The sequence below is a fragment of the Zea mays genome, chromosome 10, assembly GCF_902167145.1.
Source record: "Zea mays cultivar B73 chromosome 10, Zm-B73-REFERENCE-NAM-5.0, whole genome shotgun sequence".
NCBI lineage: Eukaryota > Viridiplantae > Streptophyta > Magnoliopsida > Poales > Poaceae > Zea > Zea mays.
The window spans coordinates 121693933-121706243 of record NC_050105.1 but is presented as its reverse complement, the minus strand read 5'-3'; the positions used below and the strand labels follow the sequence as shown (position 1 = coordinate 121706243).

The 12311-nt window shown below is 43.1% G+C and overlaps 1 protein-coding gene across 1 annotated transcript; it reads left to right on the top strand.

The window, feature by feature from the left end:
- The first annotated feature begins 7561 nt into the window (after window positions 1-7561).
- LOC103641678 (OVARIAN TUMOR DOMAIN-containing deubiquitinating enzyme 12) lies at window positions 7562-10783 on the top strand. Its single transcript, XM_035963471.1, has 8 exons — window positions 7562-7989; window positions 8581-8635; window positions 8807-8881; window positions 9353-9426; window positions 9525-9573; window positions 9973-10057; window positions 10318-10374; window positions 10466-10783. Exons 1-8 carry the CDS (start codon window positions 7964-7966, stop codon window positions 10513-10515), a joined length of 471 nt encoding a protein of 156 aa, XP_035819364.1. The 5' UTR covers window positions 7562-7963; the 3' UTR covers window positions 10516-10783.
- Window positions 10784-12311: the final 1528 nt, after the last annotated feature.

Sequence of the window (12311 nt, the reverse complement as noted above, 5' to 3'; positions counted from 1 at the left end):
TTGCCCCTGAAAAGTGTTAGGGAAAACACCAAACCTCCCCGGTCCCGAAGGGAAGCGATCACCACAAGAAGAAAATTGTGGTCTACTGGGGAAGTATGAACCAAAACCTCTGTGGCATGGTCCTTGGCCATATGATAAACGGCCAGCATTCCGTCAGGCACAACAACCACGTGGTCTCACTGCTTGAGACTTAGCGGCAAGAGGCAAAACACCTCTAGGCCTCCCAGGACGTCTTTGAACAGGCTGAGCATGAACACCATGAGAGGGGCAGTTCATGTCCTTCCTGCTCGACTTAGAAACCCATCGCTCATCTCTCTTCCTCCTAAAGCAAAAAGAAGCTAGATGCCCATCCCTCTCACAATATTCACAATGGTACCTCACCCCTCTCTTGGGTGGATTTTGTTTGTGGAAGAGGATTTTCTTTTCGGATGGCTGAGGGGCTCTAGGAAGGGGATCGCTAGAGATGTCGGGAAAGGTGTCAAGTGTGTTCCTAAGATGGTTAGGTTTTGGAAGCCACACTTGTTTCTGAGGAGGATCTCTCATAGGTTCATCAATCACACCATCTCTCACAGGGGTGACAGGCTTAGCAAAGGTGGTTTTGATAAGCTTGGGAGTGGACGAAGGTTTCTCTGAAGGTGTCAAACCACTGCACTCACCAACCTTCCCAAAGCGAGCGACACTCCCATCCTTAGTAGCAAAGGTTAACCCCGGTCCTCTAGTTCCCCTCTTGAACTGACTGACCATCATGCCCAACTGGGGCTCACTGCATGACACCCAACTCAAGATAGATCGAAGGTATGTGTTTTCTTCCTCGATTCTTGTCTTGTCGTGTCTATAGGACTCAAGGGCAGATTGCAAACCCTCACAAAGTGCACACTACGCAGGTGCAGGGGCACTCACTGAGCTAGCCTTCTCAAGCAAAGCTATCCTAGCGTGTCTCTCTGCTAGCTCAGACTGCAAACCAGGACAAACGGTACATGCACCCAACAGGATAGACCTAGATCTCAACTCGTCGCGCTCATCTAGCAAGGTAGAGTACTTGGTCTGCAAAGTGGTGATGTTCAACATGTGTAGAGCGCACTCATCACATTCAGTCTCGTCGGACACCTCAACTGAAGCTCTAGCAGACTCAAGTTCCCTAAGCGTGCTCTCGTACTTGGATCTAAACTCTCTCCTCTCACGAGCAGCCTGCCTAAGCAACTTATCCTGACTAGCCAAAGCAGCGTTCAACTCTTCTATCTCAGTGGCAAGATCATCGACGGAAGGTAGTACCTCAGAAGTAGTGTCGTTGCCGATGTCTTTGTCGTCGCTGGTGCCGACCACGTCCTCACCAAGTGCCATGGTACAGAAGCCTCCTGCGGTGTCGGCGATGAAGCACAGCCCGTTCAGCTTGTCCTCGACCAGCCTCTCAGTCTCCTCGTCGCTCAACAAAGATATAACATCGTCGGAGTCGTGGTCGAGGTCGCTGAGGGAGGCGAGGAAGGCACGCTCCTTGATCTTTGCCTTCTGAAGGTACTTCTTCTTGAGTGCCTCCTTATTGAATCCTCCCTTGGACTTGTACTTGCCGGAGGAGTACTTGCCCTTGCACCGACCAGAGTGATGGTCGCGTGGGCCAGACTCTGATTTGCCCTTCTTGGGGCAGCTGGCAACGAAGTGGTCGGGATCGCCACAGTTGTAGCATCTGTCCTTGGACCCGCCACGCCGCCGGCTCATACGGTTGTTATGGAACCGCGTGAATCGGCTGGCCACATGTGCCAGCTCCTCATCCCAAGGCTCTCCACCTGTTCCTCTGTAATAGACAACAAAGAAGATAGAGAAAACATAGTAGGTGAGGAGTCAGAAGCATAACCACCTCCAGAGACCAGGGCCATGGTGGGTGCACTAGGGTTCTCAATCTTGGCCCGAGTCTGGTGGTCAATCTCTATGGACTTGAGCTTGCTGAAGAGCTCATCCACAGTGAGAGTCTCGTAGTTGGGCGACTCGATGATCGCCGAGACCTTCACCTCCCAAACCCTCCGATCTAGAGCATGTAGTAATTTCAGCGCTCTCTCATGATCACTATAGGGTAGCTGTGCCTTGTTGGCACACATCTTGTTCATAATTGACTGGAACCTGGAGAACATGGAATCAATGGTCTCTCCAGCCAACTGTGTGAAGTTCTCGTACTCTCGTCTGTATGTCTCAAACAGTCTGGTCTTCACATGATCGTTGCCCTCATGGAATCTCTTGAGGGTAGACCAGATCTGATGAGCCATAGTCAGATGTCCAACTCGCTCAAACTCACCAAGCGAGAGACACGAGAACAAAGCATTTCGAGCTTTGTTGTTCGAATCATGGAACTCCATTTGAATTGGAGTGATCCGGTCACTTGTAGCATCAAAAATCGCATCGAGGCAAATTTCCCAAACCCAGTAACTGATGCTCTGAAGATACGCAGACATGTGAATCTTCCAGTATGGGTAATTGGTCCCATCGAAGAACGGAGGTTTGCCAACACCTCATTCCATGTCGCCTACGTGGATTTCGAACCAATTAGGGAAGGGAAATCCTTAACTGGCTCTGATACCAATTGTAGGACCGGTAAGGCGACCAGAGGGGGTGAATGGGAGCCAATCGGATTTTTGTCTCCAAACACTGAAAAGTAACACTTTACTTCAATTGAGATGAAGTAAGTGCACAAATCATAAACACATCAGCGAACGACTGATCTCATGATTACAAAATGTTCCTAATACTCACATGATACTAGCAAAACAAACGGATCGCAAATCGGACACCAAAAAGTCCAAAACGGTCCAATACAGTATCGTCAACAAGTGTTGTTTTCAGCAGTACGAAAATATGTTCTTGATTTTAAAACTGAACTAAATGAACTCCGATTGATATGAAATTTTACACACACCTGAGCAAATACCTAAATTTTGAGCTCAATCCGACTTGTGAAACACCCGCAGATTTAAAAATACAGCAGAAATTGGGGTTTTGTTGGGGTTTTCATCTGAGTTTTTCTCAAATCGCGACCAAAATCTGCAACAAATAGGTGTATGCAGTGGTCCGAAGAGTGCAACTCACCACCAACCAATCCCCAAACCAATCCTCTCAAAGGAATCAAAATTTTTCACCAACAACACAAGATCAGGAAAAGGAGAAACCAAGACTATAAAATTTCAGAAATTTCAGCAAGGGTACAAATTAATATTTGAAGCCAAAGAGCCCTGTGGGCCGGACCGGCGACCCTTCCTCTGATTAAACTTGAAAATCAAGAACACAGTCGAAATAAAAAACCACTGCGGAAACCTCGGCTCAACTGGTGTCTACCTAGAGAGAAAACTAGGAGCTCTAGAATGAGTGCTCAAAACAAATGGCAGCCAAGGATGCTGAACCAACCAGCCCTCCCCTCTATTTATAGAGGCTTATTCTCATTTTCTAAACTATCCCTATTTACATAGAGCATATCCACTCCACCGGGGCGAAATGGACCAATTCCTAGGTTTTCAATCCGACGGCCACGTCCTTCACACGGAGTTGCTTTGCCTTGATGCACCCTCCACGATCATGCCGCGTGCTGCCACCGATTCCCTCCGGAACCGCCACCGCCGATTTTTGAGGCCCAAACTCAGCAAAACCCGCCATTCGTAGCGCTGGGTGGTTTTGAGACCTAAACCACCAAACCTGTCGTGAGCACTGCACCTCGTGCACGTCCTTCACGATCAGACGCGTGTCCCACCAGTCCTCGACCATGCCGGCAACACGATCCACTCCACCACGTCCTCGCACAAGTGTGTCCTAGGTGTCAGCCACCGCGGTTGGTCACCTGGCTGCTCTGATCCGTCAATCAAGACCCAGCACTCGCCCTTCACCGCTCCTAGTCCATCAGCACGAGCCCGCATGACCTTCACCTCAGCCATCAACCACCGTTCCTGTGCTCCTCACCTGCACACCACAAGTCAACCGACATGGTTGCACAAGCATAATCTCACACTCTGGTCAGTCCACTGACTACCCCAGAGTGCTACCCATTGATAATCACTCATCATCAACCCAAACCACAAGGGACAAGTCAACCTTGTGTTCGCAATTTCGCATCCGCTTCCTAGATAACAAACGAGCTTCCGTGGACATACTTCTCAAGGCTTCCTTATAACAAATGAGCTTCCATGGACATACTTCTCAAGGCGTCTGTGTTCTTGGAGTGTACTTTGGAGTTGCAGAAAGTCTGTAACACTCATACAAGAGAACTTGTTTGAGACATTTGTTAGAGTTGCTCTAACGCTCATATTTTGTCAAATATTTTGTACGTCGTTGCAACGCACGGGCACATACCTAGTATGAGAAATGAGTTCATTACACCAAATCTGTGGAATAGAATTATGGTGCTTCATTTCATCTAGAATAGATTGATCTAAAAAACCCCTAAAGTTTGTGCATAATCTTTTGAACGCCCAAAGGGTCCGCGAGACACCTCTGAGGCACGGAGGGGCTATACAAATACTCCATCCATCCTAAATTAAAATTTGTTTTGACCTTTTAATAAGGCAACGTAAGTTTCCGTTCAAACTCAGTGCAAACCAACTAGCAAAAGTCATAATAACTTCTCAAAAAATTATGGATATACTTCATTGTCTACTCTACCACTATGTAAAATTTCAAGTTAAAATTCATCATATGTCATGAGATGCAAAAAAGAGAAAATATCTCTTAACATATGATAAATTTGAACTTGAAATTTTATACAGTGATATAGTAGTTAATGAATTACATGTATAATTTTTTTGAGATTTTTTGTCACTTTTGCTAGTTGGTTTGCACGGAAACTTGATTTGCACTTGATATGTTGTCTTTTAATAGATTCATATAATAATTAATGTATATATTTTATATATGTGTCTAGATTTATTATTATTAATTTGAATATAGATATAAAAACTAAAAGTTAAAATGAATACTATCTAATTTGGTATGAGGTTGAATTATTTATTGGATTAAGCATCCCCGTACATTGAACCAACCTATCATGATGCTTAGGGGCTACCCAAGCTCCACATACTCTTGTCTTGGCATCTTAAGTCAAAATATTAAAAGCTTATTTTGATAAAATCCTAAATAAATTTTGTTAATTGCCCTATGTCTAATTAAGACTAGAACCTAGGTTAACCAGAGTGTACAACAAATACATGTGAAGTTGAATCAAAACAGAATTCAGATAAAAGCTAAGACCAATAAATATGAAGTGCGAAGACTTAATAAAACAACAAAACGGTGGAGAGATTCCTTGAGCCTGTATGTATATCGCACTTTCTACAGGATGGATCGCAAGAGGACAGGCCTATAAGGACTTGTTTGGACACTCTAATTTACACTCCAATCCACATCAACCCATATAAATTGGATGGATTGGGGTAAATACTAAATTATCCAAACATAGTCTAATCTCTACTAACTATTAAGGCAATAGTGTAGACCACGCCATGCCCTCGCCTGGCTCCCCCTCCACGCAACCGTCTCCGCTCTACGTCCTCAACCCACGCTCCCCCTGCCCTCCGTGATTCTCGCGTGGCGTCCGCGTCCGCCGCCCACGCTCCCCCTACCCCGCATCCCCTCCGTGCTTATCCTCATCCCCCACCTCCCTTCGCTACCGCCCCTCGTCTGAGCTCCACCCCCACCGTCGCGGGTGCTCGACACCAGCTCGGAGGCAGTGGCCGCCACTGAGGGCCAGATCGGCGCCGTTAATGTCAACGACGACCTTTCAGCCACCATGTCTGCCATCGCGTGATGGATCCCCTCTCCCTCTTGTAGCTCCCTCACGCCAACCACTGCCCCTGGCCGCGGTCACCGTGCCATTGAGCTCCTGCTCGACGGGATGCACTACTGGGCCATTCTGGGGCAATGCTGCGAGATGTTCGTCCGGTACGTGCAGTTACCGGTCGGGGTCGCTGGGTCACTGCTCCTTGATGGGAAACGCGCGCGTTCCAAACCCTCGTCCTTTGTGCGCCGCCGCCCTATCCCCGCTCCTCCCCCTCGACGAGAGCCATCACATAAACAGTGGAGACATATCACATAGCTGCAGCCCCCACCTCGCCGCCGCAACCCTCCGCGTGGCGCAATAACCCCCGTCTTTCACGACGTCGGCATCTCAAGAGCATTCCCCTATGGATCTGACCACCACACCTTGCTCCACCCCACCGTCGCAACCCTCCACACGTCGGAATAACCCCCTCCTCTCGCGACGTTGGCATATCAAGAGCATCCCCCTATGGATCCGACCACCACGCCTTGCTCCACCCCACTCGCTCGTCATCCCTGACATGGGAGATCCAAGGACGGTCGCAGGCCTTTGCATAGCTCCTCGGGGCCCATTGACACCTTCAGCGTGCTTGTGGCGGTCCTGCTGCTCACCTTGGTGTCCTGCATCTTTGGCCGGGTGTGCGCGGGCCACACCGAGGGGCCCAACGAGCGGTATGACTGCAGGAGGCTGGCTCCACAGTGGTGCGGCTGGCGGGCTCCTCGATGGACCGTTCTGAAGTGGGAGGCGAAGGCGTCGCCCGTAGTAGAAGTGCCCGCTGCATCACCGCCGTCCGAGGAGCCGTAAAGAAGCTCCTGACGTCGAGGTTTATTTTGCTCCACGATGATACTGGAAAGCAAAATCCATTGGGATATTGCCCTAGAGTACAGGTGTTCGGGATTCCGTGAAAAAAGTGTGCAGATGATGGACATACGATTCATTATAAGCCCCTAACGTCTTCTACTCCTAATAACCTTATCTTGGTTGGTTTGCCAAGGAGAAACAAATTGCTGCTCCAATTTGTAGCCTCATAATGCAATTTTGCCTCCAGAACGGCACTATGCTTTATGCTCTTTCCATAACCTAGCTAGCATAGACCCTCATCCATTTTAAGCCAAATTTCATTATCCATGGGAGGTAGCCATCAAGTTTTATGTTGTATTCTCATGACTCCTTGTGCTCCAAGCGCAAATCAGTGCCTCTACTATACATATATAGTTATACATTTGAGAGGTCATTGTCATCCCATGCATGTAGAATTAAGTATAACATACATGGAACATCACTGTAAGTCCACGTGGATAATTGATTATACCATATGTTAAATGCATGCTGAAAGACTTGGCGATGGATGCAAACTGTGTTTGAGGAAAAAGATATTTGAGATGTCATCACAGACATCACTAACATGATAGTACTGTAGATAAGTGTCAATGTAAACAAGTTAAGCAAATGGTCGCTCCTCTACCAACAAGAAAAGACACAATTTCATCATGTACATAATAATAAACATTTTACAGTAAAGTTTGTTCAGCTAGGCCTCTCTCATTTTCTCTGCATATGCTTTTCTTTGTCTTTTACTTTGTGTGTGTGTGTCTCTCCATTAAAGTTATATAATTTTCAACCTATGCTGTAGTTTCTGTTTCCTTCCTTCATGCCAGTAGTTGTACAACATATAAATTGCATTTCCAATGTTTATTTCCTTTTAGATATGATTTTTAACATATATAGCGTATCAACGTTATTATAAAATTCTTTATCCTGACAACCACTAGGTTGGATATGACACATATGTTTCCAAGGGAAGGTGCCTCATCTAGCTCAACCTCAATGAGCAGCCAGAGGAGTGAAACTCATGATGATAGGATGATTGCAATGGTTCTCTCCGAAGAATATGCCAAGTTAGATGGTGCTATGGCCAAGCATCTTATTAATTTAACATCAATTCCTGTAAGATGCCTCATGAATTTTAGTTACTTGTATTTTCCTCTGGCTTTTCCTTTTCTTCCCCGCATAGAAGACTATGTGTTTTGGGCACACACTGTCTTCCTTTCTGGTATAGATAAACTGATTAATGAAAGTTAATATCACTGGCTTCTTATCTGATATTCATTTTTATTTGTACATGTGTAGCATGTTCCCCGTATTAACACATAGTTTCCAACATATAGTGATGCCACTATGGACCATTATCGCCTCCTTGATAGGTAACTTTTCATGAAGTTTAGTTTCCATTATCTTCTTGAGCATTCACATCATTTTGTTCGTAAGTAGGCTCCTCATTTTTCACGAAGGTGTTTCATTAATTTTGCCTTATTTTGTAATCATTAACTTTTCTGCAGCTTTAGTTCTTTACATTGGTTAACTCCATCCTCCTAATAATATTGTAAACATCGGGAGATCTATGTCCTTGAGAATGTAGAATTTGTCTTGCTCATACAAATCTGTAGCTGTTGAGTTAAAGCCTTAAAGCACAAGCCATTGTATTAAGTTTTGATAGGGATTGTACCTAGGATCTTGGGAAGACAATAAAGAAACTATGAGTTGACATGCAAGCTAAAGGAGATTCAACTTAGATATGCTACCCCCATTTTTCTCCCAACTTCTAAAATATATAAGATGGATCCAATTCTTTCTAAATTTTTCATTTCCTATGCATTCTGTATTTTCAAACAATATCTAGCAAGATCTTTACTTTATCCTATTGTGGATATGGAAGTTCCGTATCTTGTACCTTGCACATGTTTTGGTTACCGATGAAACATCGACATGTGTTCACGATTAAGAGTTCTTTGTAGGCTAAATGCATACGGCTTGTTTGAGGTGAGAGTATCTGGTGATGGAAATTGTCAGGTACACCAACTTATGCCTATTCTATTTCAGTATTTCTGTGATACAGCAACCGCAATAACAAAGCCTTATTTTCCTAAGCAACTTTTCAGGCCCATTATATTTATTCGATAAAATAAGATAATCTTGTTAAACTCAATCATATGCTCATGTGCTTGTATTTTGTTCATGTAGTTTCGTGCATTCTCAGACCAACTATATAGATCACCTGATTATTACGAGCGTGTTCGAAAGGAGATTGTAAAGCAGGTTTGTCAATCACCTGGCCATATCAGAATTACCAATTTTTGAAATTTATGTTACAAAGTTCATTTACCTTAGTTGTTTTTTATCTGTCTTAACTATATTAGTATGTTTATTTCCTAGTTTAAAACATTAAGAACATTTTTGGGTCATTATTGATCTGATACATCCTTTTCAGTGAAACAAACCTGCATTCTTACATGTGCTTAACACCATTATTATTTTTAGTATGAAGAGAAAGTTGTATTACTCATCCTGTAAGGATGCATGAATAAATGGAAGTGGCATTAAGTGTGTTAATTCGACCATCTTTTTAACACGGATATTAACAGTACAAAAAACCAACAAACTAAAACATATTCTATCTAAAAAAGAACAGATGAAGTATTCAGAAACGTATTTTTTAACCATTGGTCTTATAAGTTTCTTTCCTGTGAGGCCTGCATGCTTATATGTGTCGTTTTTCTCCTCTTTCAGCTCAAGAAATGTAACACCTTATATGAAGGTTATGTTCCAATGAAATATAAAAAATATTGCAAGAAAATGAAGAAGTATGTATATTGCTAATATTAAATTCGCCGCTTCAATAAGAGACGGCCCTGAATTTGTGTTTTCTGAATGTTGTGCCATTGAAATCCATCTTCTCCAGGTCTGGTGAATGGGGTGACCATGTCACGCTACAAGCAGCTGCTGACAAGGTTACCCCTCTTTTTGCGCTATGTTTCTAACATCATTTGCTCTACTGAATTTTCATGCAACTTATGGCATCACTGCGATACATTTAGCCACTGCGCTACTATGCAAATGATTGCTATTATTTCTGTATCTTACTGAAATACAAAACAAATATAACATAATTTGTCTATGGTATGGCCTTAGAATAGAACATTAATGATGTTATATTGTTGCAGTGCATTTAAATTCATCATATATTAATTTGTATTTGCATTATGTTTCACTAAAATCGCCATACTTCCGAGTCAAACACGTAGTTTTCTAATCTATAATAGCAGTCCGTGTTCACATTTATTGTTGAACATGGGTTGCATGGAGACAGGAGAAAGGAGACGTCTAATGTTTTCATGTACTTTTGGCAGTTTGCTGCAAAGATATGTCTCCTAACATCATTCAGAGATACATGTTTTGTTGAAATTGTTCCGCAATATCAAGCTCCACAGAGAGGTAAGATTCCTTTCTGTTTACTTATTAGTGAGTACTAGCGGATCAGCTACACAGAAAACTCTGCACACTGACTTATCTGTCCTTTGTCCTAACATGGATCACTTGCTTTATGCATTATTTTACTTTTGCAATATGCTATTTCAGCATTATTGTTAGTTTATGCATACACCTTTATGATCACTGCACAGACACACTTTGCAAAATATAGGTGGACATAAAAGTTATGTAGCTACTGACCCTAAAATCCTATGCATTTTCAGAGATTTGGCTGAGTTTCTGGTCTGAAATTCACTATAACTCACTGTACGATGCTCGAGGTCAGAAACACATATACTTAAACACATTAATGTGAAGTCTTGCTATGTATTACCCATCTTTTAAGAAGAGGAGGTACCTATTGCTGTGCAGATCTCCCAAGCAAATACAAGCCTATGAAGAAGCACTGGTTGTTGTTTTAATATCCATGCGGGAGTTTGCTTCATACTGGTGGAATCATATTGTTTGACCCTTTCGACCACCGTTCGCCAAATGATGCACCGTACAACTATAGCACGATCCAGGCATACAACAGTAGGTGTAGAGTTACAATGCGGAACCTGAGCCTTGTGAATAGATATTCTTAATACAGGTTGACTGTAATGCCCTATCTTATTTGTTCACCGTGTATATTCTTTATTTATACAGCTACATGTTAGTTCTATTCACCAGTTCATTATTCCCTTCGTTTTTGGAAGAATCCATCATTGCCTTCTGGGCCCAAATGTCCATTGCCTTTTGCTGACACGTTTTATGGTGCATGGCTTGTCTGCCTGAATCTGTTTGTCGTATTTCATGTCTGCACTGGTTGTACAGTACAGCAGTTGTGGTACAACCTGCCAAGTGGTGGAAACCCTGAGTGGCTGAGTGACTGATTTTAATGATCTACGATAGGTGGTGTATGGAGTAGCTGTTAGTTTTGGATTAAAGCCGACTGTTTACTGCCGCAGCTCCAATGCATAAAGATAAAAACATTGTAGAAACAATAGAATGTGGTACGGATTAAAACCAAATGAACAGGTGTCATGTATCAGATTTTGTTCGAAACCATTCTAAATGAGATGATGCATCAATGATTCTATTCTTCAAATTTGATGGAATAACCTTCATTTCTCACGCTAATACTAATTGTTAGTTTGTGAGGAATGAGTTGATACATTAACCTATTCTATCCCATAAATCAAAGAAAATAAGTAAGTGAGAAAATGATGAAATTTCAAATGTTTGCTCTTGGTACAATGGGTGGCGTTTTTCCGATGGGGATTTTTGGCATTTGGCGTGGTGTTATTTAGACTAGAGCTGTAGTGAAGTACATGAAAAAGGGTAACAATTAACTAAGCTAGAAACATGACGAGTTTTTCTAGTGTTTCTAAACTAATATAAACATACGACACCCTTTGTTTTTTTTGAGGAAGCAGTTCTCTAGCTTATTTTCTCGTGGTTATTTTCTCAAACTTAGGACCTGTTTGGAACCACCCAGTTTTTAAGAAACTGGTTTATAGAAACTGAGGTGGTTCCAAACATACCAGTTTATACCTTAGTTATAGAAATTGGATGCACATTTTCTTAAAAACCAAGAAGTTAGCCTCTCCTAGCTAAAAAAATAAAATTGGTTTCTTAAAAGTTGGGTTGCTTCTAACAAGACCTTAATAAAAAAGGACGAGGCTGTCGGACGAACACCGTAGGCCATGGCGTGAGAGTTATGGTAGGGAAGGTAACAGGTACGTACCCGCTAGATACTCTACTCATACCTATATGCGTAAGATAAAAGTGTTGTGAAACGATGTCTCTAACCAAGAGATATATGTGATGATCTCATCCACAAGACACATTTTCAAGCAACAGGATTAAAGATAGATTAGACAGTTTACTATGTAACTAAAGGGCATGTCCTTTGGCATAGTGCATGAACGGTTGCCTCTTAGCAACTGACACCCGTTCAGTGCAACCCTTCACCGTGTATATATATTCCAACAGCAGATCAATGCAAGATAGTTCTTCTATTCGTTCCTTTCATTTACATTCACACTCAAACATGTTATTAGATACATATGCTCTCCATTGAGCACAAGACAACGAACAGGAGGCACGAAGGCCTCCAATCCACCACGACAAGTTCCAAAATGGCTAGAATCGACTTACGACATGGTACTTTCATCGCTCTGTTCAATGCTCTCCATCGAGTTGGGGTCCGTCGTCGTCCTGTTTGTCGCCGCGG

Coding starts and splice junctions, on each gene's coding strand:
- LOC103641678 (XM_035963471.1), top strand. CDS start 7,964: ATGGACCATTATCGCCTCCTTGATAG. Junction 7,990..8,580: donor CATTATCGCCTCCTTGATAG/GTAACTTTTCAT, acceptor AGTTCTTTGTAG/GCTAAATGCATACGGCTTGT. Junction 9,427..9,524: donor TATTGCAAGAAAATGAAGAA/GTATGTATATTG, acceptor CATCTTCTCCAG/GTCTGGTGAATGGGGTGACC.